General features: G+C 36.5%; 1 protein-coding gene across 3 annotated transcripts in view; it reads left to right on the top strand.

Moving 5' to 3' along the window:
- The window catches only part of NARS2 (asparaginyl-tRNA synthetase 2, mitochondrial), a 118,816-nt gene that overhangs the window by 50,308 nt on the left and 44,372 nt on the right, over positions 1-24,136 (top strand). For all 3 annotated transcript variants that reach the window (XM_045818125.1, XM_045818124.1, XM_045818123.1), the window contains exon 6: positions 122-216. In XM_045818125.1, the coding sequence (XP_045674081.1) occupies positions 122-216 (95 nt within the window). The remainder of the gene's footprint in view (positions 1-121; positions 217-24,136) is intronic.

The raw sequence follows: 24,136 nt of genomic DNA, 5'->3' as shown, positions 1-24,136 counted from the left end.
AGAATGACCTGGCCTCACATTGTTTAATTGCATTATGATTTTTAGTTGTGGCACATATGTGAGTGTGAAAAGTGATCAAAGCATGTAATAGCTTTTTGTGATTTGTGGTTTTCATTTGCAGCCTTCAAGCAAAATAAAGGTACCTGAAGAGAATTTCTTCGATGTTCCTGCTTTCTTAACTGTCTCGGGACAACTTCACCTAGAAGTGATGTCAGGGTACAGAATTTTCTTTTCTCTTTTGCTTTAATGTACTACTGATTATGGGTTGGCTGAGTGAGAGTGAATTAACATTTCCTTTCCCAATGCTAAAACCTAAAAATTGAAATCTTACTTTATAAGAATCACATTAGTCTGGACTTCTTTTTTTTTTTTTAACAATTTTTTGCATTTTTTTTATTTTAATCATTGTTCAAGTATAGTTTTCTCCCTTTTACTCCCTAGTCTGGACTTCTTAGTGAAAAAATGTAACACTGGAAATATGAAACTACAATTTTTAAAATTTTACTATATTTTTAATAATGAAAATTTAAGTATAATTAATCATGTTATGAAAATAAAGTTATAGTTCATGCCTGAACCAGGATGAAATGGGATTAGCCCATTTCATTAAAAAAAAGAAAGGTAGGCCCTGGCTGGCATAGCTCAGTGGATTGAGTGCGGGCTGCGAACCAAAGTATCGCAGGTTCAATTCCCAGCCAGGGCACATGCCTGGGTTGCAGGCCACAGCCCCCACCAACCGCACATTCATGTTTCTCTTTCTCTCTCTTTCTCCCTCCCCTCCCTCTCTAAAATAAATAAATAAATCTTTAAAAAAAAGAAAGGTACTTGAAACAAATAGAAGAAAAGTACTGTAAATGATTGGTTTACATGAAGAGAATTAACCAACAAAGTCATCATGAGAGACATGCGAGAAATTAGAAAGTCCTAGACGTCAGATCACATTAATTTTAGTGACTCTTAAATCTCTGGAAAGGCTCTATACCCCTTCCAGCCCAGCTTTCCTTTTCTTTTTTTTTTTTTTATTTATTGTTTTGAGAGAGAGAAGGCTTTGTTGTTCCACTTATCTATACATTCGTGGTTGTTTCTTGTATGTGCCCTGACTGGGGATGAACCCACAGCCTCCGTGTCTTGGGCAACGCTCTGACCACTGAGGTAGCCCACCAGGGCTCCAACTTTTCTTTCCTTTAAAACAAGGAATTGGATAGGAAGATTTTTAAAGTCCTGCGTAAATACTATGTTCTGTGATTTTGGGAGTAATTTCTTAATGCTGACTCAACAAGTACTGAGTCTGTTTTATGCATCTTTGTTTTCTCATATAGAGATTGAGACTTAAAAATTTCTTGAAGAAATGGCTCCAGTGAAAACAAGGGAATCTTTATATGCTTCCCATTGTTCTTAATATATACAGGTGGGAAAACCTAGGGGAAGTATAATAGAATAGTGTTCATGTTCTTTTTTTTTTTTTTAACATACCAGTACTTTACTCAGGATGGGAAAGTCAATGGTGGAAGAAAAATGGTCTTCAAAATAACATATGCTTTACTTAGATTCTTTCTGATTTATCTTTGAAGCAGAAATATGTTGTTTGACAATTTTAATAACCAAATAATTGATAATATTATTAAAATACTATACAGAAAATCTATCATCATAAAGGCCCTTTGAGATTGTAGAATCTGCAGAGCTGTGTGAGGGCAGGGCCTTGTCAGGCATGTCATGGAAAGTACCTAATGCCTGACAAAGTGTAGATTTTTAAAAATTTTAATATAAATTATTTTTATCCCTTCACCCACCCTCCCCTTTGGCAACCATCAGCTTATTTTATATATCTATAGGTCTGTTTCTGTTTTGTTTATTTGTTTTGTTTTTTTTAGATTCCATATATAAGTAAAATGATAAAGTATTTGTCGTTTTCTGTTTGACTCATTTTACTTATTATAATACCCTCTAGGCCCATCCATGTTGTCATAAATGACAAGGTTTCATTTGGTTTTATGGCTGAGTAATATTTCATTGTGTGTATTATACAGGGGTGGGCAAAATTAGGTTTCTCATTGTAAGTATGTGAATCAAAGTTTATTCTTATATCATTATTAATTATTATAAATCTACTTCATTAATTACTGTAAACCTACTTTTGCCCACCCCTATTATATCACCTCTTATTTATCCATTTATTGATGGACAGCTACATTGCTTCCATATTTTGGTTATTATTAGTAATGCTGCAATGAACATAGGGATGCAAGTATCTTTTCAAATTAGTGTTTTCATTTTCTTTGGGTAAGTACCCATAAGTGGAATTTCTTTGGGTAAGTACCCATACGTGGAATTATGGCAGGTCTGTTTTTTACTATTTGAGGAATCTCCATAATGTTTTCTGTAGTGGCTGTACTAATTTATAGTCCTACCCACAGTGTATGAGGGTTCCCTTTCTCCACATCTCTGCCAACACTTGATGTTTGCTGATTTATTAATAATAGCCATTCTGACTGGTGTGACATGATATCTCATTGTGGTTTTAATTTGCATTTCCTGATGATTAGTGATGTTGAGCATCTTTTCATATGGCTGTTGGTCATCTGTATGTTCTCTTTAGAGAAATGTCTGTTCAGGTCCTCTGCCCATTTTTTAATCAGATTATTTGAAGTTTTTATTTGTTTGTTTTGGTGTTAAGCTGTATGAACCCTTTATATATTTTTAATATTAACTTCTCATTGAATGTATCATTGGTGAATATCTTCTCCCATTCACTAGGAAGTCTTTTTGCTTTGTTGATGGTTTCCTTCACTGTGTAGAAACTTTTTAGTTTGATGCAGACCCATTTATTTATTTTTTCTTTTGTGTTCCTTGCTCAGCAGACATAGCCAAAGAGTTATTGCGAAGAGTGACGTCAGAGAATTTATTGCCTGTCTTTTCTTCTGGGTGTTTGGTGGTTTGAGGTCTCACATTTAAATCTTTAATTCATTTTGAGTTTATTTTTGTATATGGTCTAAGAAAGTGGTCTAATTTCATTTTTTTCATCAGTCTGTCCAGTTTTCCCAATACCACTTGTTGAAAAGACTGTCTTTACCCCGTTATGTAAACTTGCCTCCAGTAATTGACCAGTTTCTTATGCCTATCAAAGTGTAGTTTTAAAAACTAAAATATGACTCATTCAAATAGTAAGTTAACATGTATCAAGTATTTTATTTTTTAATTACTGAGGGAATAAATAAAATAGTAAGGCTAGTTCAAAGAGTATTTGAACTGTGTATTCATAGACAATTTTATAAAGGAATTTTAGAATAAGATTGCTAGGTTAGTTACAAATTGGTTAATGTCCTACAGACCAATAAACACTGACCTTTGGAATTTTGTGTTCTGACAAATTATTTACAACTCTACTGGACAAAATCTATAAATTCACATGTAACTTTGGTTAATCTGGGATATTTCATTCAATAAAAATAGAATAATTGAGCAAGTACCTTCCTCTAAGTAATTAAATAACCTCTTAGCGGGTTATTTAATATGGGTCTGTGTCCCCAAATTATTGAAAGCACATGCTATCTACCTTTTGGCCTTATATCCAAGTTTTGGACAGCCTTGATTTAACAGCCTTTCAATATTCATTTGTTTTATCTATAAAGTTGTTTTATCTATAAAGTTATCTGACTTCCCCTCATATTTAGTAATACATGAAAGATGTAAATTTATGAAATGTTGGTTTCTCTATTATAATATCACTAGTGGATTAAATATGTTCCCTCTTTCCCAGTAAAGTGCAGTGAAGCACAGAACACAGTGTACAGTGAAACTTGACAGAAGATTAAATTGGCAGAATATGAAGTTTTCGTATTTTTTTAATGTGTTATGGAGTGTTTCTAATAATGTCAGTCAAATGTTCCTAGTTTAATATGCATATTTTTAGGACTATTAATATACGGTACATCATGTCTCAGATTAATGCAATATTTAATCTCTGATAAGAAATTGTTAGTTTTCTTTCCCTTAGCTTTGTTTTTCTTGAATTTTACTTAGTAGACTTTTAAAGTAGAGTAAATGGTAGTTAAATTTAAAAGGTTAACATTTTCCAAACGGATATTCATGTCGGTTTAGTGGGTTTATGGCCCCATTTTAAAAGTTAATTTTGTTGTTTTTATATAGACTTTCTATTTTTGAATAATTTTTTAAAAGATTTTATTTATTTATCTTTAGAGAGATGGGAAGGGAGGGAGAAGGAGAGGGAGAGAAACATCGATGTGTGAGAGATACATTGACCGATTGCCTTTCATATGCCACCAACCAGAGACCTGGCCCACAACCCAGGCATGTGCCTTGATGGGAATCGAACTAGCCACCCTTTGATTCACAAGCTGGTGCTCAATCCACTGAGCCACACCAGCCAGGGCTATTTTTGAATAATTTTTAAATATAGGAAAGTTACAAAGATAGTGCAAATTTTTTATTATACCTCTTACCCAGTTTCTCATAGGTAACATCTTACGTTACATGGTACATTTGTCACAACTAAGAACCCAGTATTAGTACATTACTAGTAACTAATTTGGATTTCACCAGTTTCCCATCAGTGCCTTTTTTGTTTTCCAGGATCCAGTTCAGGGCACCACATTACATTTAGTTGTTATACTTCCCCACTGTCTTCTAGTCTGGAACAGTTTTTTCAGTCTTTCCTTGTTTCTCATGACTTGCAAAATATATCCCAGTCTGGATTTGTTTTTCTCATGATCAGACTGGAGTTGTACGGATTTGGGGGAAGAACACCACAGAGGCAAAACGTTCTTCTCATCACATCATGTCAGGGGATATATGATATCCATGTGGTGATATTTAGTTTGATTATTCAGATAAGGTGGTATTTGCCAAATTTCTCCACTGAAAATGTATCTTTTTGTCCCTTTCTCTGCTATATTCTTTGGAAGTAAGTCACTAAGCCTAGCCCATTCTCACTGGAGGTGGGAATAAGGACTGGAAAGGGGGTGATGGAATCAAACACCACCTCCAAGGAGTGGGAGTATTCAGAATTCTTCCGTAAGGAAGATTTGTTGTCTCTTTACCTTTGTATGTTCATTTATGTCAGGATGGACTTATATATATTTATTTTATAGTTTGGGTTATACTTCAGTTCTGTGTTATTTTGTTGCTCAAACTGTTTCAGTTTTATAGCTGTTGGGAACTCTTCCAGGTTAACTCTTATACCCCTCTGACCTGCCCCTGTCCTTTTGTTTTTGAGTATTTCCTTATTCTCTGGTACTGTAAGAACACCCCAGATTGATTGATTGGTTTATACATTTGTTTTTTTATGATTAATGAACCTACACTGACACATTATCATCATTAAAAGTCCATAGTTTACATCCAGGTTCACCCTTGGTATTGTATATCTTATAGGTTTGGACAAATGTATAATGGCATATATCCATCAGTATAGTATTGTATAGAATAGTTTCACAGCTCTAAAAGCACTCTGTGTTCCTCTTTTTCATCCTTCCCTCCCTCCTAACCCCTGGAAACCACTTATCTTTTTACCGTCTCCAAAGTTTTGCCTTTTCCAGAATGTCATGTAATTGGAATCATACAATATATAGTCTTTTCAGATTGGCCTCTTTCACTTAGTAATATGCATTTAAGTTTCCTCCATGTCTTTTGATATCTTGAGAGCTCATTTCTTTTTAGCACTGAATAATATTTCATTATCTATATATATTATACCACAGTTTATTTATCCATTCACCTACTGAAGGACATCTTGGTTGCTTCCAAGTTTTGGCAATATCCCAGACTTATTTTTAAATTTTCCCTACTCTGGCCCTAGAGTCAGACATTTATCCAAAGAGCCCTGGTTTCTTTTATGAGAAAATAGTAAACAGGAACCAAAATTTAGTCACTGGGTATTTTGCTACTATGGGGGGATTACTGTTTCCAAGCCTTCTCAGCACACAGATCTATAATATGGTTTTTATTTTATTTTATTTTATTTTATTTTATTTTATTTTATTTTATTTTTTCATCACTAATAGGATTTCTTGTCACCATTAAACGTCTGAATTTTAAACAGACTCTTGGACTGGGGGCTCATCTCCATCAGCTCGTTCAACTTCAGCACCCGTCTCATCCCCAGGAGCTTTTCCAGAACTGCTCCCTTTATCACGAAGCTCCAACAAGAGTTTTCCCAGTTCAAACTTGGACTTCTTCAGTAGTTTGAATTTTCTGTGTCTTTTCCAGTGGCATCTGAATCAGTTTAGTGTCCACTTCTTTCAAGTCGTTTGTCGGCAGGCATCTCTCAGGACATGATTTCCATCATCATCTTCTGGATTTAGCAGACCTGTTGGTGCTGAGCATAAGAGGTCCTCTGAATCTGATTGTTGTGGTTTTTAGTAAAACAAACAAAGAATAAACAAAGCAAATAACCACTGGTTCCCTGACATCAATATGAGCTTCAGTCATGGTCTGTCATTTTTTTACCATGGAGCACATTTTGTCACAGGTGAGATCCACACCATGGAAATTAGGCAGTTTTTGCCATGAACATCCTAACAATTAGCTTACATTTACTAAATGCAACTTCATAGTTCTGTAGATCAGCTGGGCTTACTTCTAAAACACAACCACCAGATGCAATTTTAGCTCACTGGGTTCTCATGACTAGAGGTTTTCCAATATTTCTTATATTGAACATAGCAGGTACTTTTACATCATACCAGTCTGTCTTAGAAAATGGATGGACCACTTCCTTGTTTGCTCCCTTTTTGCCACCTTTCATAAGGTGCTTATTCTTGCTGACCTCCATGGTCCTGCTCAGAGAGCTAAAAAGCTACAATTTTTTTAAGTAAGTGTTTTTATTATATTCTGCCTACAAATATAATTTATATTCTTTTATTCTGAGAGAATGCAAAATGTTCTAAACTGCAAAACCTACAATTAAGAAATGTCATCTAATAAAAATTTTCATTTCTTATCAGTTAAAGCCAGAATTGGAGGGAAACTTAGTTTTTTATCATTTTTTTGTTGTTGGTTACGTTTTGTTTATTTTGGCATTTTGTTACAGGTGTTTTTTCCTTATTGGGGATTTTTTTTTACTAAGCTCTGAAGTCAAACCTGTTTCAAGATAAAACTGATACTTTTCTTTTAAGCATTGCTGTTGGAAATATAAGTAAGCATGGCTCTCTGGAGAAATACCTTTTCATCAAGAATTTCATATCTAGGAATTTTTCTTAAGGAAATGTTCTGGCAATTCTGTCAAGATGTGTAAACAAAAATGTTAAAAGCAACTTTCTTTATACTGATGAAAAATTACTAACAACCTAAATGGCTGTTTAACAAGATTGGTTAATTCTCAGTATACCTAGAAAATAGTCATCATCTACCATCTGGGGTAATGGACCTTATTCCTTTGTTTTTTTAAATCCTCACTTGAGCATATGTTTATTGATTTTAGAGAGGAGAGAGGAAGGGGAGGCAGCAGAGAGAGAGATGGAAGAAGAGAGAAACATTGATGTGAGAGAGAAACATGGATCAATTGCCTCCTGTACAAGCTCTGACTGGGAATTGAACCTGCAACCTAGATATGTGTCCTGACCAGGAGTCAACCCACAGTCTTTTCACGTACGATGACACTCCAGCCAACAGAGAGCCACCCAGTCAGGGCTGGACCTTAGTCTTTTTTATTTTTTATTCCTAATAAATATTTTTAAGCCATCTTATGAATAATTTACAGAAGTAAAATAAGAAAATAGTGAAAACTAACTTTAATATTAATATGAATTTAAGCATAGCAAACTCGAATTTTTAAAACTGCTTTCTTGAGAGATAATTTACTTACCATAAATTACCAATTTAAAGTGAACAAAAAAGAAAAAAAGCGCATAGTCATGAAAAAAAATTTTTTTTACATTTTTTAAACTCAGTTCCTTATTTACATGCTTTTTTAAAAAATTATTTTATTGTAAGCCCTGGCTGGCGTAGCTCAGTGGATGGAGCGCGGGCTGGGAACCAAAGTGTCCCAGGTTCGATTCCCAGCCAGGGTACATGCCTGGGTTGCAGGCCATAACCCCCCAGCAACCGCACATTGATGTTTCTCTCTCTCTCTCTCTCTCTCTCTCTCTCTCTCTCTCTCTCTCTCTCTCTCTCTCTCTCTCTCTCTCTCCCTTCCCTTCCCTCTCTAAAAATAAATAAATAAAATCTTAAAAAAAAAAATTATTTTATTGTTGTTCAATTACAGTTGTCTGTATTTTCTCCCCACCCCTAGCCCCTCCAAACCCACCTCCCTCCCATGCTTCCACCCACCCCCTTGGTTTTGTCCATGTGTCTTTTATAGTAGTTCCTGAAAACCCTTCTCCCCACTGTCCCCTCCCTCCGCCCCTCTGGCTATTGTTATATTCTTAATTTCAATGACTCTCATTATATTTTGTTTGCTTTTTTCTTTTGTTGATTATGTTCCAGTTAAAGGTGAGATCATATGGTATTTGTCCCTCACCGCCTGGCTTATTTCACTTAGCATAATGCTCTCCAGTTCCATCCATGCTGTTGCAAAGGGTATAAGCTCCTTCTTTTTCTCTGCTGTACAGGATTTTATTGTGTAAATGTATCATAGTTTTTTGATCCACTCATTTGCTGATGAGCACTTAAGTTGCTTCCAGCACTTGGCTATTGTAAATTGTGCTGCCATGAACATCAGGGTGTATAGGTTCTTCTGAATTGGTGTTTCAGGGCTCTTAGGATATAACCCCAGCAACAGAACTGCTGGGTCAAAAGGCAGTTCCATTTTTAGTTTTCTGAGGAAATTCCATACTATTTTCCACAGTGGTTGCACCAGTCTGCATTCCCACCAACAGTGCACTAGGGTTCCCTTTTCTCTGTGAAAAAGAAATTTCTTTAATAAAATATTAATTACACACAAAAAAAGTGTACGTTTCATTGGGTTTTAGTAGATTTTCAGAGTTGTTCAAATATCACGATAATCTAAGGATATCTTTATAACCCCAAAATAAACTTTTTTGCCATTAACACTCACTACCCATCATCCCTCCTACCCTAGGCAACTGTAGATCATCTGCTTTGTGCTTTATGCCTCCATGGATTTGCCCATTCTGGATATTTCACATAAATGGAATCATACAATATACAGGGATGGGCAAAGTAGGTTTACAGTTATGAGTATGTAGAAGTTTACTCTTGTATTATTATGTGTTACTGTATCATTTATTTGTATTACTATTGTAAGCCTACTTTTGCCTACCCCTGTGTTGTATTCTGTGGTTGGTTTCTTTTACTTTGCATAGTATGTTCAGTGTGTGTCCGTGTTGTAGCATGTATCAATACTTAGTTCCTTTTTATTGCCAAATAACTTTCCATTATGAGTGTACCACATTTGTTTATCCACTCAGGAAGTAATGGATATTTGGGTTGTTTCTGCTTTTGGTCTATTATGATTGATGTTACTATGAACATCTGAGTACAAGTATTTGTGTAAACATGTTTTCATTTCTCTTGGATAGGTACTTTGTGTACTACAGTGAGAAAACTGAAGATGATGTAATGGTAATGACTTATTCCAATAATGCATCTTTCTCTTATCCACTATTTATCTTAAGCATCCATCATTCTTCAATTTTCATAATTACTCTTTTTTAACCTAATTAGGAGTAATTGATGATAAAATAATTTGTAGGATGTTGAAATAGAAAAATATTTCAGTATACAGGAAATCCCATGCACATCTTAGATTCGTGTAAAGGTTCAATGGGTTTTATTCTATTAGAAGAAAAAAAAATATTTTTGTCTTTTGCCTGATCTCTGTAGTGGCTTGAATTTGTCCCCCCCAAAGACAAGTCCTGTGAATGCAACCTTATTTTATGGGCCCAGCACACTTCCACCGTGCAACTCTGCAACTTTATTTTAAAATAAGGTCTTTGTAGCCCTGGCTGATGTGGCTCTGTGCAGTGAGTGCTGGTCTGAGGACCAAAGAGCCACTGGTTCAATTCCCAGTCAAGGCACACCTGGGTTGTGGGCCAGGTCCCCAGTAGGGAGCACAGCACACAAGAGGCAACCACACATTGATGTTTCTCTCCTTCTCTTTTTCCCTCCCTTTCCCTCTCTGAAAATAAATACATAAATATATAACTTTCAAAAAATAAATAAAACAACACAAATTTATAAAAAATAAAATAAGGTCTTTGCAGATATAATCAAATTAAAATGTTTGATTAGCATAGATCCTAAATCCAATGACTAGTATTTTTATAAAACAAAGAAGAGGGAGGTTTTGGATACAAAGGCTGAGAGGAGGTGCATACAGAGGGAAGAAGGCCCTGTGAAGACAGAGGTAGAGGTTGAAATGATGTTGAGGAATACTAAGAATTGCTGGGAGCTACCAGAAACTAGGAAGAGGCAAGGAAGGATTCTTCCCTAGAACCTTCATAGGGAACATGGCTCTGCGAACACCTCAGTTTCAGACTTCCATCCCCACAGCTGAAAGAGAACAAGTTTCTGTCTTTTTTAAGCCCCCCAGTTTGTGGTAATTTGTTATGGCTGCCTGAGGAAACGGATACAGTCTCTAAGAAAGTATAAAAGTCATGAAATACTAATTTTTAGAAATAGTTTAAACTTCTCAACAAAGAAACTCAAAAATTAAAAGTGGACATAAGGGACCCTGGCAATAAATTGAGAGTTAATTATGATTCGACCAAACAATGAATTAAAGCTTTACATCGTGTTGTTAAAAGAAACAAAAAAGTGGTTATGAAGCAAAGTAGAGTGTAATTTCAGTTTTTTACAACGTGTGTGTATGTATGAGTAGGAAAAAATATGGAAAAATCAATATTCAATAGCAATGGCTAGCTCTACAAATTTTTATTTTTTCTTAAACTTGTCTTTTTTTCATATTTGAAAAAATAGTGTTTATTACTTTCATAATGAGAAAATTTTAGCTATTTGTATTTTGGAGGGGGGAATCAGATCAGGATTTAGTTGATTTCATTCCAGTTTGAGAAACTGGTTGCTTTGTGATTGGTATGAGCAATCCTAAACTCATTCCCATGGATTATCTCATGAGTTCAGATGCTGAGCTCAGAAACCGTGAAACCCTCATAGTCAGGACTCGCTCATCCTGTTCAGTAGTGGCTGTGGTAACAATGGCAGCATGTGACTCAAACTGAGGTATCCTTGTAACTACTGTGTATCTGTCTTTCCATCCTGTGTCACTTTTTCACCCTTCATCCCCTTAGTATTTAGATGCTTATCTGAACTTCGTTAACATATACTCATTGATTTTCAAAATCTTTTCAATGGTGGCTATTTAATTCATGCCATGCATTTTCATGTACCTCTGTGTTTCTAATGTTCCGCCCTATGGCATTAGATTCCCTTTGCCGTAACTCATTCCTCAAGGCCCAGCTGAAATATTACTTGCTCCTTGACTCTTCTTTTTCTCTCTCCATAAGAATTATTTTTCTCTTTTTCTGTTCTCTTATACTACTTAGCTATTTCGTGTCCAAAAATAAAAAAAGTTCTCTCATTTTAACAGGTAGCTAGTTTGTAGTTCTTTTCATACATGTCTATCTTATAGATTATAAATACTGTTCTAAAGAGCTATATCTATAAAAATAGATTTCAGTATCATCAAGTTGAATTTGTAAAGCACAAATTCTCTTTCTTCTAAAATTTTCCTCTGCTGTCTCTACTATAAAGTTGATCCCACAGCAGGAGTTAAGTGTATGTTAATCTTCTCTTTTCGCTCTATTTCATGGAAGCATCACCATGAAACTTTGAGATCTTTAATTACTTTAATGTTTCCTGATTGTTTGTGAATAATGATGTTTCTTTATGCTGTTCTCTTGAAGAAGGGACCTTACAACACAGGTTTATTCTTTCAGCGTATTATTTATGTTAAAATTTAACCCTATGTAGATAGAAATACGAACTAACAGACTACTGGTATGAATGACTCAGGAACTTTATTCTTTATCACCTTTTCAATTACATTATTTATATGATATAGGCAGGAGATGAACATTTCAGGCCAATTGAGCAACTAGTGCAGAGGCTCTTTAGTGAGAATATTTAGCTTGCTTGCATGTACAATACCAAGTATATGAATGTTTGCATTAATCAAGGGTTGGGTATTGCCAAGGGAATTTGATGGAAGTAGATAGGCACAGAAGGTTATAATGATAGATCAAGGAATCTATGCTTTGGTAGGGAGCAAAGTGAGGAAATAGAAGTGGAGCGTGGTGATGGAAAAATTGGTAAAGCTAAATAACAGGAATTGTTAGTGAAGAATTAAATTGTTGGTGTGGAAGTACTATAGGAAAAAACCTAGACGAGTATAGGGTGATGGTCGAAGCAAGTCACTGTGAAATCACATCTCCCTCTGACACGGAGTCTCCGCTTAGCTCCCGCCTGTAAACTGAAGTGCCATTGTCTTCTCCAGCTGGCTAGTGTGTGACAATCTCAACACGTTCAAAGCTGAATTCATCGTCTTACACCCAAGTCTACTTGTTTTCCTTTTTGAATTTCCTATCTATGAAATGTACTATCATCCTTTTGTTGAAGTAGCTATGTGGATGTTATTCCAAATTCTCTCTGCACACCCTTTGCTTTCTTTCAGTTATTTGCTTCCGCTTCCCTTTGCTTCAGTTAGTCAAAACTGCTTATAATATTCTAATCACATCATCTGTTTCACATATTTATGGGGTTTTTTTGCATATCTTGTTTTTCTACCTAGTGTCTTTCCCCATGCCTTTGTCTAGCTAACCCCTGCCTATCAATCCAAACTCGGCTTAAAAGTGATCTCACCCAGAATCCCCACCACGACCACATCTGTCTTGTTAAACGTCCTTGTTCCGTGTGTCCAGGTTGCTTTCTTCATACCTATTTTGTAACTCTGAAATCATTGATTTTTCCCCCCTGTAGCATAGATTCTCAGCTTTTGAATTTAGGGACTGTATTTTATTTTTTATGTTACTTAATACAAAATAAAGACTTAAATACCTGTTAAAAAGGGTTTCTATCAATTCTATTTATAAAATTATTAAAATTATCTGGTTTTGTGTTTATCTTCCCATTAGCTTGTAAATTCTTCAAACTGTGTCTTGTTCCTCTTTATTTTCTTAGTTTCAGTTACTACCACATGCCTGATTCAGGGCTCAAAAATCAGTCTCAATTCAATTGAATATTTGTTGAGAGCCAATTGTGTACCAAACACTAGGAAGTTAGGTGCTGGGATACAGAGATGAGATCCGAGCCTTCAGGACTCTGATGAGTAGGACAGGCATAAATGAGAAATGAGAAATTAGAAATGCAGTAGCTGTTATAAAAAGAGATTGTCCTGAGGGCAAGAAGAGCGCATGGCAAGGAAATTTCACCTGGCCTGGGCTGAATTGAATTTAGAGGTAACCTTATCAGTAGAACATTTACATGAGAGTGCATGTTAAAATGGCATTCATATTTAATGAGCACTGGCTGTTATATTTGGTTTAGATTCTATTGCTTTTCTTTTCTTAGAACAATATAAACCCAGTTTTTCTCCCCATTATTATAGAGCATTTTATGGTGTATAATCTTTTAATTACTTTTGGTACTTTTATGTTATGTTTGATACATTATCCTTGAATGAATTATATTTAGCCAAATTATCAGAAGCTAGAAAACTCTCTAGTTTCTCTGTCCTGTTCCTTCATCTGCTTTCCAAATACTTAGAATCTTTCATTAGACTTCATATGATACGGTTGTGAGTCTGAGTCCTATCTGACTTCAGGACAACAGGCAGGATAAGAGGGATCTGGACATCACGGCCTAAAGACATGAGTTAAGAAACTGAACGTTCAGCATAGGGAAGACACGGGGAGACATAGTGTGATGGTTGTTGAAATCTATTTGGTGGGCTTCTTTGAGCATCCTATGTGTAGGTGAGTAAATGATTTTTTTAAGAACAACTTTACTGAGCTAAAACTCACATACCATAAAATCCACCCTTTAAAAATGCACAATTTTCCCTGGCCAGTGTGATGCAGTTGGTTGGGTGTTAGCCCCAAACTGAAGGGTCACTGGTTCAATTCCCAGTCAGGGCATGTACGGTGAGCAACTGATTGAGTTTTTTCTTCTCTTTCTCTCTCCCTTCCCCTCTCTCTAAAATAAAAAATAAAAATAAACAGTTTTTAAATAAGTAATATTTACTATAGTCAAAAAGTTGTGCATCCATCACCACTATCTAATACTATATTTTATCACTTCAAAAAGAAACCCCTTCTCCCTTATCAGTCACTTCCCATTCCCCTGCCCCGGACCGGGGCAAACACTGCTGAAATGAGAAACGGTGGGAGGGGGCCCCATGATCTGTGTCATAGCAAACCTGCCAGGTGACGATGCCGCTGAGGACCACTGCTTGAGAAAAGACTCCTGTTCTGTGGTTGGGGGAACATCTGACTTCCAGCCATTCTGGCAGGAGCAAGCAGAGGGTTAATGGTTCCATTATGCAAATTCTCCATGAATCTCCATTTCCCCCACCCCAGCCTTGCCAAGATGCTGTATGCAGGGCACCTTTCTGCCACAGCATACTTACTCTATTTCAAATAATGGCTTCCATGCTTTGACACATTGCTCATCACTCAACCATCTGTTTTCTACCCTCCAAGATTTGTTGAGATCTTTTGTCCACTGAAGGCCCCTTTCCTGTTTCTTCCTTTTAACTGCTTCTTATTATTTCAAGATTGTCTCAGGAAGGAGTAAATACAAATATCTGTGCTTAATTCACTACTTCAACTTCATTTTTGCTAGCTTTAGTGATATTAATTTGCTTTTCTTTAATTGCCTGTGAGATTATTGCATTATTTGCATGGTGATTTAGTGTCTCTAATGTTTCTCAGTCTGATGTAATGTCTAATGTCTCTGTCTAACTCTGCAGTATATGCATGCTACCTTGAAAGTCTAACATTAGGTTCCCTACCCATTTCTAGTATTGCATTCCTTGGTGAGGGAGATGACTAACCTGCCTTTTTGTCACTTTAAGTGTTTGGGAGACTGGCCCCACCCTTCTAGTTTGCTAAGGTCTGGCTAAGCAGGCAAAATTATTGAAGAATTGAATTCCTTTGACTACTGTATACAGTACAGCTGTGAAATCCCTGCATATATTACTTGGTACACAGATGAAAAACTTACTATTGAGTCTAGAGAGTTTTGTATTCTGTGTGTGTCCATCTGTGCTCTTCTTTTACTCCCTCTTTCTACTCCCTCTATCCTCCTCCTTCCCCCCATTCTAGAATTCAGGGAAAATGAATGTAGAGAAACAGAAATTTTTCTGCATTATTTCTGTAGGCTAAGTGCTCCTTTAAAAGCATCTTGTTTCTGTTTGTTTCTGCTCTGCCATGGTCCCCCTGTGCTTTTGTGTTTATAGATCGAGCTCTGATTTGGAGTCTGTCAGGAATATTAGATTTTTTTTTATTTTATTCACAGCCTAAAGCTATTATGTACAGTCTTTCTGTGAAATAACACCTTTCATATTCATTATTTATGCCTTTTACTTCAATCATAATTGGTAATTAGATGGTCTAGATCAGTGGTTCTCAACTCTGACTGTCCATTAGAATGTCTGGGGAGCTTTTATCAATAAAAAGTATAGGTGTATCTTGTTTCAACTCACACCACCAGAAAAACAGATTGAATCAGTGTGGGAATGGAACTGGGCATCAGGATTGTTTTCTGAAGTACCATAGGTTATTCCACTATGCAGCCAAGGTGGAGAACCACTCTCGAGGTCAGTGGGTCTCAAGATGTTGTCCTTGGACTGGTGGCAGCAGCATCACCTGGGAGATTGTAGAAACATAAACTCTCAAGCCTACCATAGGACCTACTGCCACAGGAACTCTGAGGATGAGGTCCAGTGATGTGTTTAACAACCCTCCAGTGATTCCAATGTATGCAAAAGCATTCAGACCACTACTGTAGGTCATCTAAGCATTTATAACAAAGCTTCCCTTTACTCAGATCCAACCTTTTAGGATTCACAATGTCCCAAAATAGCTCTGGACCAGAAAGCAGTTATAAGAAGGGGAGTGGACAGGTGGAGAAGCACACCACAAAAGAAGTTTTTGTTGGTAAATCCTTGAGCCTGAGTAAAAGGGGCCATAGCAGAAAGAGATATGAAGTATATTGGATGTGTTATCATTTTTTGTAACATAAAATGGAATGAAAATGTTGTGATGACTATCAATGCTTATGAATGACTATCTACTTTCCACTAAGAAAGGGCTATAGATTGAGAAAAGCACACAGCAGAAAGGAGCTGCTGTCAGTGGTAGGGAGTGGTGGTTGCAGAGATAGAAGCAAAGGAAGAAAGTTGAGCCAGGAACATGCTGTATAAAGGGCCAAAAACCACGCAAATAACAGTGATGTGAAGGGTACAAAACCTCCCTTTGGAATGTATGGTAGTGTTTGTGAGGTTATGGGACCATTAATGATCTGCGCTGCACTAGGTTAGTTTTGAGGAGTACATACGCGTAGCACAACAGAGAGTGGGCCATGGAGTCAGACTTCTTTAGTTAAAGCCAGTCTGCTCTGCTACTTAGGACTAGTTTTTTAACTTGTCTAAGCTTCAGTTTCTTCAGTTCTAAAATGATGTGAAATCACCAGTCTCATAGGGTAGCAAGGATGAAATAAAACATGTATCAAGTGCCTGATTGACAAATAGTTTCAATAAACTTTAAAATTTTTTATTGTTTTAATTGTGATAAAATACATATAACATGAAATTTACTATTAGTAGCATTGTTCAATCAATGCCACTCTAGTTTCAAAACATTTTTATTACCCAAATAAAACCCGATACCCATGAAGCAGTCACGTTCTATTCCTCTTTCTTTCCAGCCCTTGGCGGCCACTCTTCTGCTTTCTGTCTTTATAGAATTATGTCTTCTGGAAGTTTCATAGACATCAAATCATATAATATGTGGCCTTTTGTGTCTGCCTTCTTTCATTTAGTGTAATATTTTCAAGATTCATTCATACTGTAGAATATATTAGTATTTTGTTCCTCTTTATGGCTGACTAATATTCCACTTTATGTATATACTACATTTTATCTGTTAATTCATTGATGAACTTTTGGGTTATTTCTACTTTTTGGCTATTGTGAATAATGCTGCTATGAACATTTACATACAAGGTGTTTTGTGTTTTTTTTAACACCTGTTTTCATTTCTTTGGGGTGTATACTCAGGAGTTGAGTTTGGTGTATTATACTCAGGAGTTGGGTCATATGGTAATTCTGTGTTTAATTTTCTGAGGAATCACCAGACTTTTCCACAGCAGCTGTGCAATTTTACCTTCCCACCAGCCGTGTATGAGGAGTTTCTCCACATCCTCACCAGCACACTTTATTGTTCTTTTTTAAAATTATAGCCATCTGGCCCCGGTTGGTATAGCTGAGTGGATAAGAGTACCTGACTGCCAATCTAAAATTATGGCCATCTAGAAACTTTTTTAAAAGTGTACTGATTAGGGATCTAAACTTATTTTAAATTTCTTCTGGGTCACATATTAATTACTTGTGCACCCTCCCTAGAGTATCTGAATAGAAGTCTCCAAAGGTGAAGCCCAGAATTAACATTCCTCAGTAAGAACCATTGTCTACAATAGCTATTCTCAAAGTTTGATCTGGGGTTCTCTGGGGCCTTCTGGGATCCTTACAGGAAAATCCTGTGAGATTAAAATTCTTTTCATAGTAATATTAAGACAGTATTTACCTTTCATTTTTATCCTTTCATGAACATAGAACGAAGTTTTCCATAGTCTTCATGACATGTGTTAGCACAGTGGACTTCATGCATAAGCAGATATGAGACCCCAGCTGTCTTCTGTTAAGCCAGATATGAGAGAGATTTACAAAAATGTAAAACAGTGCCACTCTTCTTATGAATTTTTACTTTAAAACAATGTTCTTTATAACATATGATGGGATTGTCATTGTTTTTAATTGAATTAATAAAAATTTTTAAAATATCTCAGGTTTAATGGTAAATATTAGTAGACATAACCTACATAAACAATATCTCTTTTGAGATCTCCAGTATTTGAAAGTATAAAGCCAGTCTTTAAGGTAACCAAGTGAGAACTGTAAATCTTTGGAAAGGAAGGGGACAAAAAACAGACAAAAAAACAGTAGCACATTTGTTGAATATTTACCAGACAGTTAATATTGGGTTAAGTTTTTTACATATTTTGTTTTATTTCATCTTCATAATAACCCTATGACACATGTGTACTTAACCCAATTTTCACAGGGGGAAACTTAGTCTCAAAGAACTTAACTTGGCTAGTTTATAGGTGGAGGAGCCAGGATTTCAATTTAGGTCTGTATCACTAACATAACCTTAAAAAAGTAAGGGTGGGCACTGGCTGGTGTGGCTCAGTGGATTGAGCACCAACCTGCAGACTAAAGGGCCTCCAGTTCAATTCCCAGTCAGGGCACATGCCTGGGTTGTGGGCCAGATCCCCAGTTGGGGCATGCTAGAGGCAATCAATCAATGTTCTCTCTCCCCTCTCTCACATCAGTGTTCCTCTCTCTCTCTTTCTCCCCGCTTTCCCCCCGCTTTCCCCCTTTCTAAAAATAAATAAATAAAATATTTTTTTAAAGTAAGGGTGGGTCATCAGTGCAGGACTTGAGCCCAGAAAACTGTTGATGGTTCAAAGTCGTAATGACTCATCTACTTCTATAGTATCAGACCTTAGAAAAGGTAACTTTGAAATCTTTGTGAACTTAAATAACACATAAACACCATGTGGTGCACTTACCTAAATGGAAGTACTCATGTTGTTCTTTTCAGTGATCCTCAGTACAAGGAATGCTAAATATGAGAAATATAAGAGGAATCACCTAGGCCCAAGTAGATGCAATTAACACAGTGTATATCTTTTTTTTCATGGTGTATTGAGACATGAGGATAAATATTCAGACAAAGAATAATTAACAAATTGTGACCCTTTAGAAAAATGTTATTTTCTAATACCTCATGTCCAGTCAGTCCTCTGAAGAGCCCATGATTGCAGAAATGATGAAGTGGCAATAATTGTTTTAACTTGCTGGTGTCCACTACAGAGAAAACAAAAAATCAGGTGCTGCTCTGTGTACATAGAATGAAACTTAGGGTAAGCTTCCATGTAGCAATATTGTAGTTTCTCGAAAAGTAAAATCTTTGTTTAATTAGAGAAGTTCACCTGATCTAGTCCTTTTAAAAGAATTACTTATTGCCTACAGATTATAAACTAATGTGTGAACAGACACTTGTCAAGAAAACGATCCTGATAACTCCTAGTACCCTCTGTGAAAAATTATTTCAGAGAATAACAGGATTTTTTGCTTAGTAATTGATATTCTGTTTACCATCTTCCTCTTCTTATTCCTCCATTGTCACCCCTATCCCAATGCTGTTTCAGACATTCAGTTGGGGGATCAGCATATTTTATAGAAAAATTATTTGCTTATTTAACAATTCTTAAATGTCTAATGTGTGTTGGCACTGGATTAAGACTGAGGAAATTATAATGAACCAAAAATTAGGTAAGGCCACTTACGAAATTCACAGTCTAATGAAGGAGATGCACATTAAACAAATAACTACATTCATAGATGTCAATCTTTTTTTGAAAGATGCCTTGAACACGTACATGGTGTTATTGAAGAACCCAATGGGAGGACTGACCTAGGAAGGTTGGAAGAGGACTGAAGCCAAAGTGGGGAGAAGAGGAGGCATGAGCTCTGATTGTGGCAAGGGAAAAAATCGACTGCATAGATGGATTTATGCTTCTGGAGCTTAGGCAAGAAGTCTGGGTGGAATATAAATTTGTGAATTGTGTGCCAACAGGTAGTTAATTGAAATCGTTGGATGAAGTGAGCTGATTAAGGGAGGGTGTACACACTGAGAAAAGAAGAAGGTCTAGGGCTAAGTTTTGAGAAATGCTCATGTTTAATGAACAGCTGGAATAGGTAGAAGGAGGCAGAGATTGATGGAAATCAGATAAATAGGAAAACTAGTAGAATACAGTGTTAAATATTTCAAGAGGAGGCAATATTTTAAGGTGTATCAAATAAAATCCAGATTCTCTTTATCATGGCTCATGAAGAAGGCCCTGTGTGTTCTGATACCTTTCCACCTCTTTGACTTCATCTCTTACCACCCTACTGCTTGCCTACTTTTATTCCTTAAACAGGTCAGGCTCTTTCCCACCTCAGGACAGATGTGCTTGGTGTTTGTTTTCTTTCCTGGAATGTCCTCCCCAGCTCCGATGTCATCTTAGAGAAGAGCAGCCAACCCTGCACTCCCTTTTGCAAGACTGTTGTTAGAGTCTATCAAACTTTGAATTTCACTGTATAATTAGGATTAAATTTTGCTTGGGCCTCAAGTTCAGTTCCAAATCAAATATTTGGGAGATGTTGAAGAAAATTAATTTTGCAGGAATGTTTAGCAATTGTGGTAAAGAAAAAATTGTAGATTTTACAATGTATCTTCTCCGAGGCATCTTGACATGAGTTGATGAAGCATTGGGAGCTACATCTTTTACACCCTTCCTCCAAGCGGCTTGCACGATGGAGGAATGGGGTGAAGCTGAAAAGGAGGTGTGCGGTCCACCCCATCAGGCTTGTAGAAATAATGAATGACAAGTATGTCACTGGTATAGATGATCCAGTAGATACAAAGCAGTAGTAAAAAAGATAATTATTTTCTGAATGATGGGAATACCACTTGACAAAGACCATTTTGAAAGCAGTTTAGCCCTGGCCAAGTAGTTTAGTTGGTTGGAGCATTGTCCCGATACCTCAAGGTTGCAGGTTCGGTCCCTGGTCAGGGCACATACAAGGAACAACCAATGAATGCATAAATAAGTGGAACAAGTCAATATTTCTCTCTCTCCTCTCTCCCTCCCTCCCTCCCTTCCTCCCCCTTCTTTCTTCCCTCTCTACCTTTCTCTCCCTTTGTCTCTTCTTTTTAAAAAATCAGAAGTATAGCCATTTTAAAGCTGTCTATGAGTTCACTAGAGTTTTGTGAACTTGACTGAACTGACAGTAGAGAAGTGATAGGAGGCTGGAAGTTGGAGGCCTGAGGAAAAGTTGCTGATCCGCCTTATGCTGATTAGGTTCTTCCCCAGCTAAAGAAAAATAATTCCTCTTTCTTTCAAAATACAAAGATCAGCTCTTAAATTGCAGGGCAGAAAGAAAAAATGGCTAGGCAATCAGTGACCATTTCATAGTATTCCACTTGCCAATTTAGGGCCTCATAAATCTCCACACAAGAGAGAAAATTACCTTTGAAGAACCCTTTTTAGTTAACTACTTTTTATTTTTAAAAAGCCATTTTTGTAGCTGCCTTGGTTGGTGTGTATTGAGTGTACTTTTGTTATCTTAAACATTGACTCCAAGCTCATGGACGTTCCTTATATAGCTTTCCTCGCTCCATAATTTGGCACAAGAATGCTTTGTAGTGCTGAGTGTTTCTTTTTCTGCTGGTTTCTTCTCACAGCAATACTGGCCTTTCACCTGGTTTTGTATCTTATTTTAGAAATAGGCTTGTTCTCAGATTTTATTTTAAATGTTGGCTCATCCAAGCCTTGCTGCAAATGGCTTTCATGTCTGTGGAAGACAGAGAAAAAAAAATTTAAATCAACATAAATTAAAATAAGAGAAATCTCACATGGACCTAGAGACAAAAATCATTGCAAAGATACTAGAAATTAATGCCAAATTGCTCACCTCTTTCACTTATGGAAGAATTTCAGGACCACAAAGACTAAATGGCTTGCTAAAGGTTACAAAGTATTGATGAAAATTTATCATTCTCATTATTTACATGAAGGCAATATATCCTAGACAGTTGTAATTTTAACATATAAAACAAATAAGCTATTCATAAGGAAGGAAAATATACCAAACTACTTACCCTAGTTATCTTGGAGAAGGGGGGCTGCCAGTGTTCAGTTAGGAGCATCGTTATGTTAATGTCCTCATTAACCTGTGACCATTAGAGTCAGATCTGGATTTGAATTGACCTCTATCACTTATTAGACTATGATTCTATGACTTCTGGGAAAGCTTCTTAACCTCTCTGGACTTTCATTTCTTAGCCTGAAAATAGAAATAATAATACATAGTTTATTGAGCTCAGTATAAAGGAGTTGACTGTAAGGTTCTTCCATCTAATGCCTGGCCCACAAGGAGCACTTGCTAATGGCAGGCACTGTCACTGCCACTACTGCTACTGTCACTGCTTGTCTGATAGAACACAGGGCACTGACATGGGTGACGCTTATCATTTAAACATTTGTCTGCTTAAAGCTGGATGCTGACTTAGGCAATTTTTCAACATAGCTTCCAGCTCACTTGATCTTTCTGTTAATTCAGAGCAAGTACTATGGCCATCATTTATCCAAGTAGAATAATACTTAACTCTTGGGTACCTCAATTAGAGCGTGATCTTTACCATAATTAAAATAAAATCCCTGATCCTCTTCTATATTTTACACTAAAGAGCTTGCCCTGCATTGCTAGGGGAAATTATTAACTGTTGTTTTGTAAAATATACCTATCACTACTCTTTTTAGAGCACCCTACACAGAATTGCCATGTGAGAAGCAGATGCCCTCATGACTTGCGTTTGTGGTTCTTTGAGACACCACTGTTTCTTTGTACCTGGTATAAGACAAATAACATGTTTCTTTTGGGCAGCCATCACTTGGCCTCCCCTGTATTTCAGAAACTGCCCATTTCTTGTGAATCTCCCTAACAGCCCCCAAAGTAAATTTACCGAGTTTACCTCATTTCTACTTACACTCTGAAAAACCTCAATAAAATATTTTTTATTGTTAGTGTGCCTCTGTATACACAATTTTTTGTGATGCAGTACCAGAAACAAATGTCATTTTATTTATTTAGATATACTGGTGACAATCTACCTAGAGATTGCACAGTCATAGATTGAAAATGCGAGGCCTTTTTAGTTTTGAATTTGTTGTTTGGGACCAGCCTAGATTGTTGGACCCATTTTGGGTACTGGGTAACAGGCACAGTAAAATACAGGGCGGGGCAAAAGTAGGTTTACAGTGGTTCATATGGAAAATAACACCAGAATAAACCATGTTTGATGTACTCACAGCGGTAAACTGGCTTTTGCCCCACCCTGTATATTTGAGTATTTTTCTGCACATATCTGTAATGTTGCTATTTGCAAGGATGCTGGGCTTTTCCAGTTTACAAGTGAGGAAGCCTGTCATCATCGTTAGTGCTCATTCATTCAGCTTGAGCATCTGTTTCGTCTTAGGCACTGGAGATGCAAGCATGAATAAAACATGATTCCTGTTCTGGAAAGTTTCATAGTTTATTGGGGGAGAAAGATACTGAAATGAATAATGTCAGAGTGCTATGTTCTGTATAATAAATATATGAATAAAGTATTATCATATAAAAGAGGATACAATAAATTTGGGGCTGTATGGCAAAGTTACAAAGAGAAAGTGACATTTGAACCAAGCCTTAAAGGTTAGATGAGAATTTGCCCCCCCCTTTTTTTTTGGTTTTGGGTTTTTTTCTTTATTACTATACATTTCTTTTTTTGTTTGTTTATTTACTAATTATCGCATTTATTGGAGTGACATTAGTTAACAAAACCGTACATGTTTAACATGTACAGTTCAACAAAACATCACCTTCATACTGCATTGTGCAGTGGAATTTGCCATGTGGAGAGAAAGGAGCAACGGTGGGCATTAGAGAGCAGGGCACAACCTACGCAGAAGTCTTGCATTGTGCAGGGGCACGCAGTGTAAGGAGAATGTCTTCATTGCCCCTGGAGAAAAAGCTTTGTGAAAGAAGTTGAGTCAGAGTCAGGAGTTTGAATTTCATCCTTTGAACAGTTGGAAATTTCACCCTTGAACAGTGGGGATTTTTAAATGAGGGCTGATATAATCAGGTCTGTATGTAATCATAGCAGTTTGGGGCTGCAGGAAGAAAGACAGGTGGCAGGCACCAGTTAAAGAACTGTTGTAGTTTTCCAAGCAAAACACAAGAGTTTATTTACACTAAGACAGTATCTGTGGAGATAAAGTCTCTAGATTTCAGAGAGCTTTTCTAGGTGTAAACAATGTAATTTTG

This window comes from Phyllostomus hastatus, unplaced genomic scaffold (genome assembly GCF_019186645.2).
Source record: "Phyllostomus hastatus isolate PE091 unplaced genomic scaffold, TTU_PhHast_1.1 phas_scaffold_317, whole genome shotgun sequence".
Taxonomy (NCBI): Eukaryota; Metazoa; Chordata; class Mammalia; order Chiroptera; family Phyllostomidae; genus Phyllostomus; species Phyllostomus hastatus.
The sequence above is the reverse complement of the archived record's forward strand: the minus strand, read 5'-3'. Positions and strand labels throughout refer to the sequence as shown.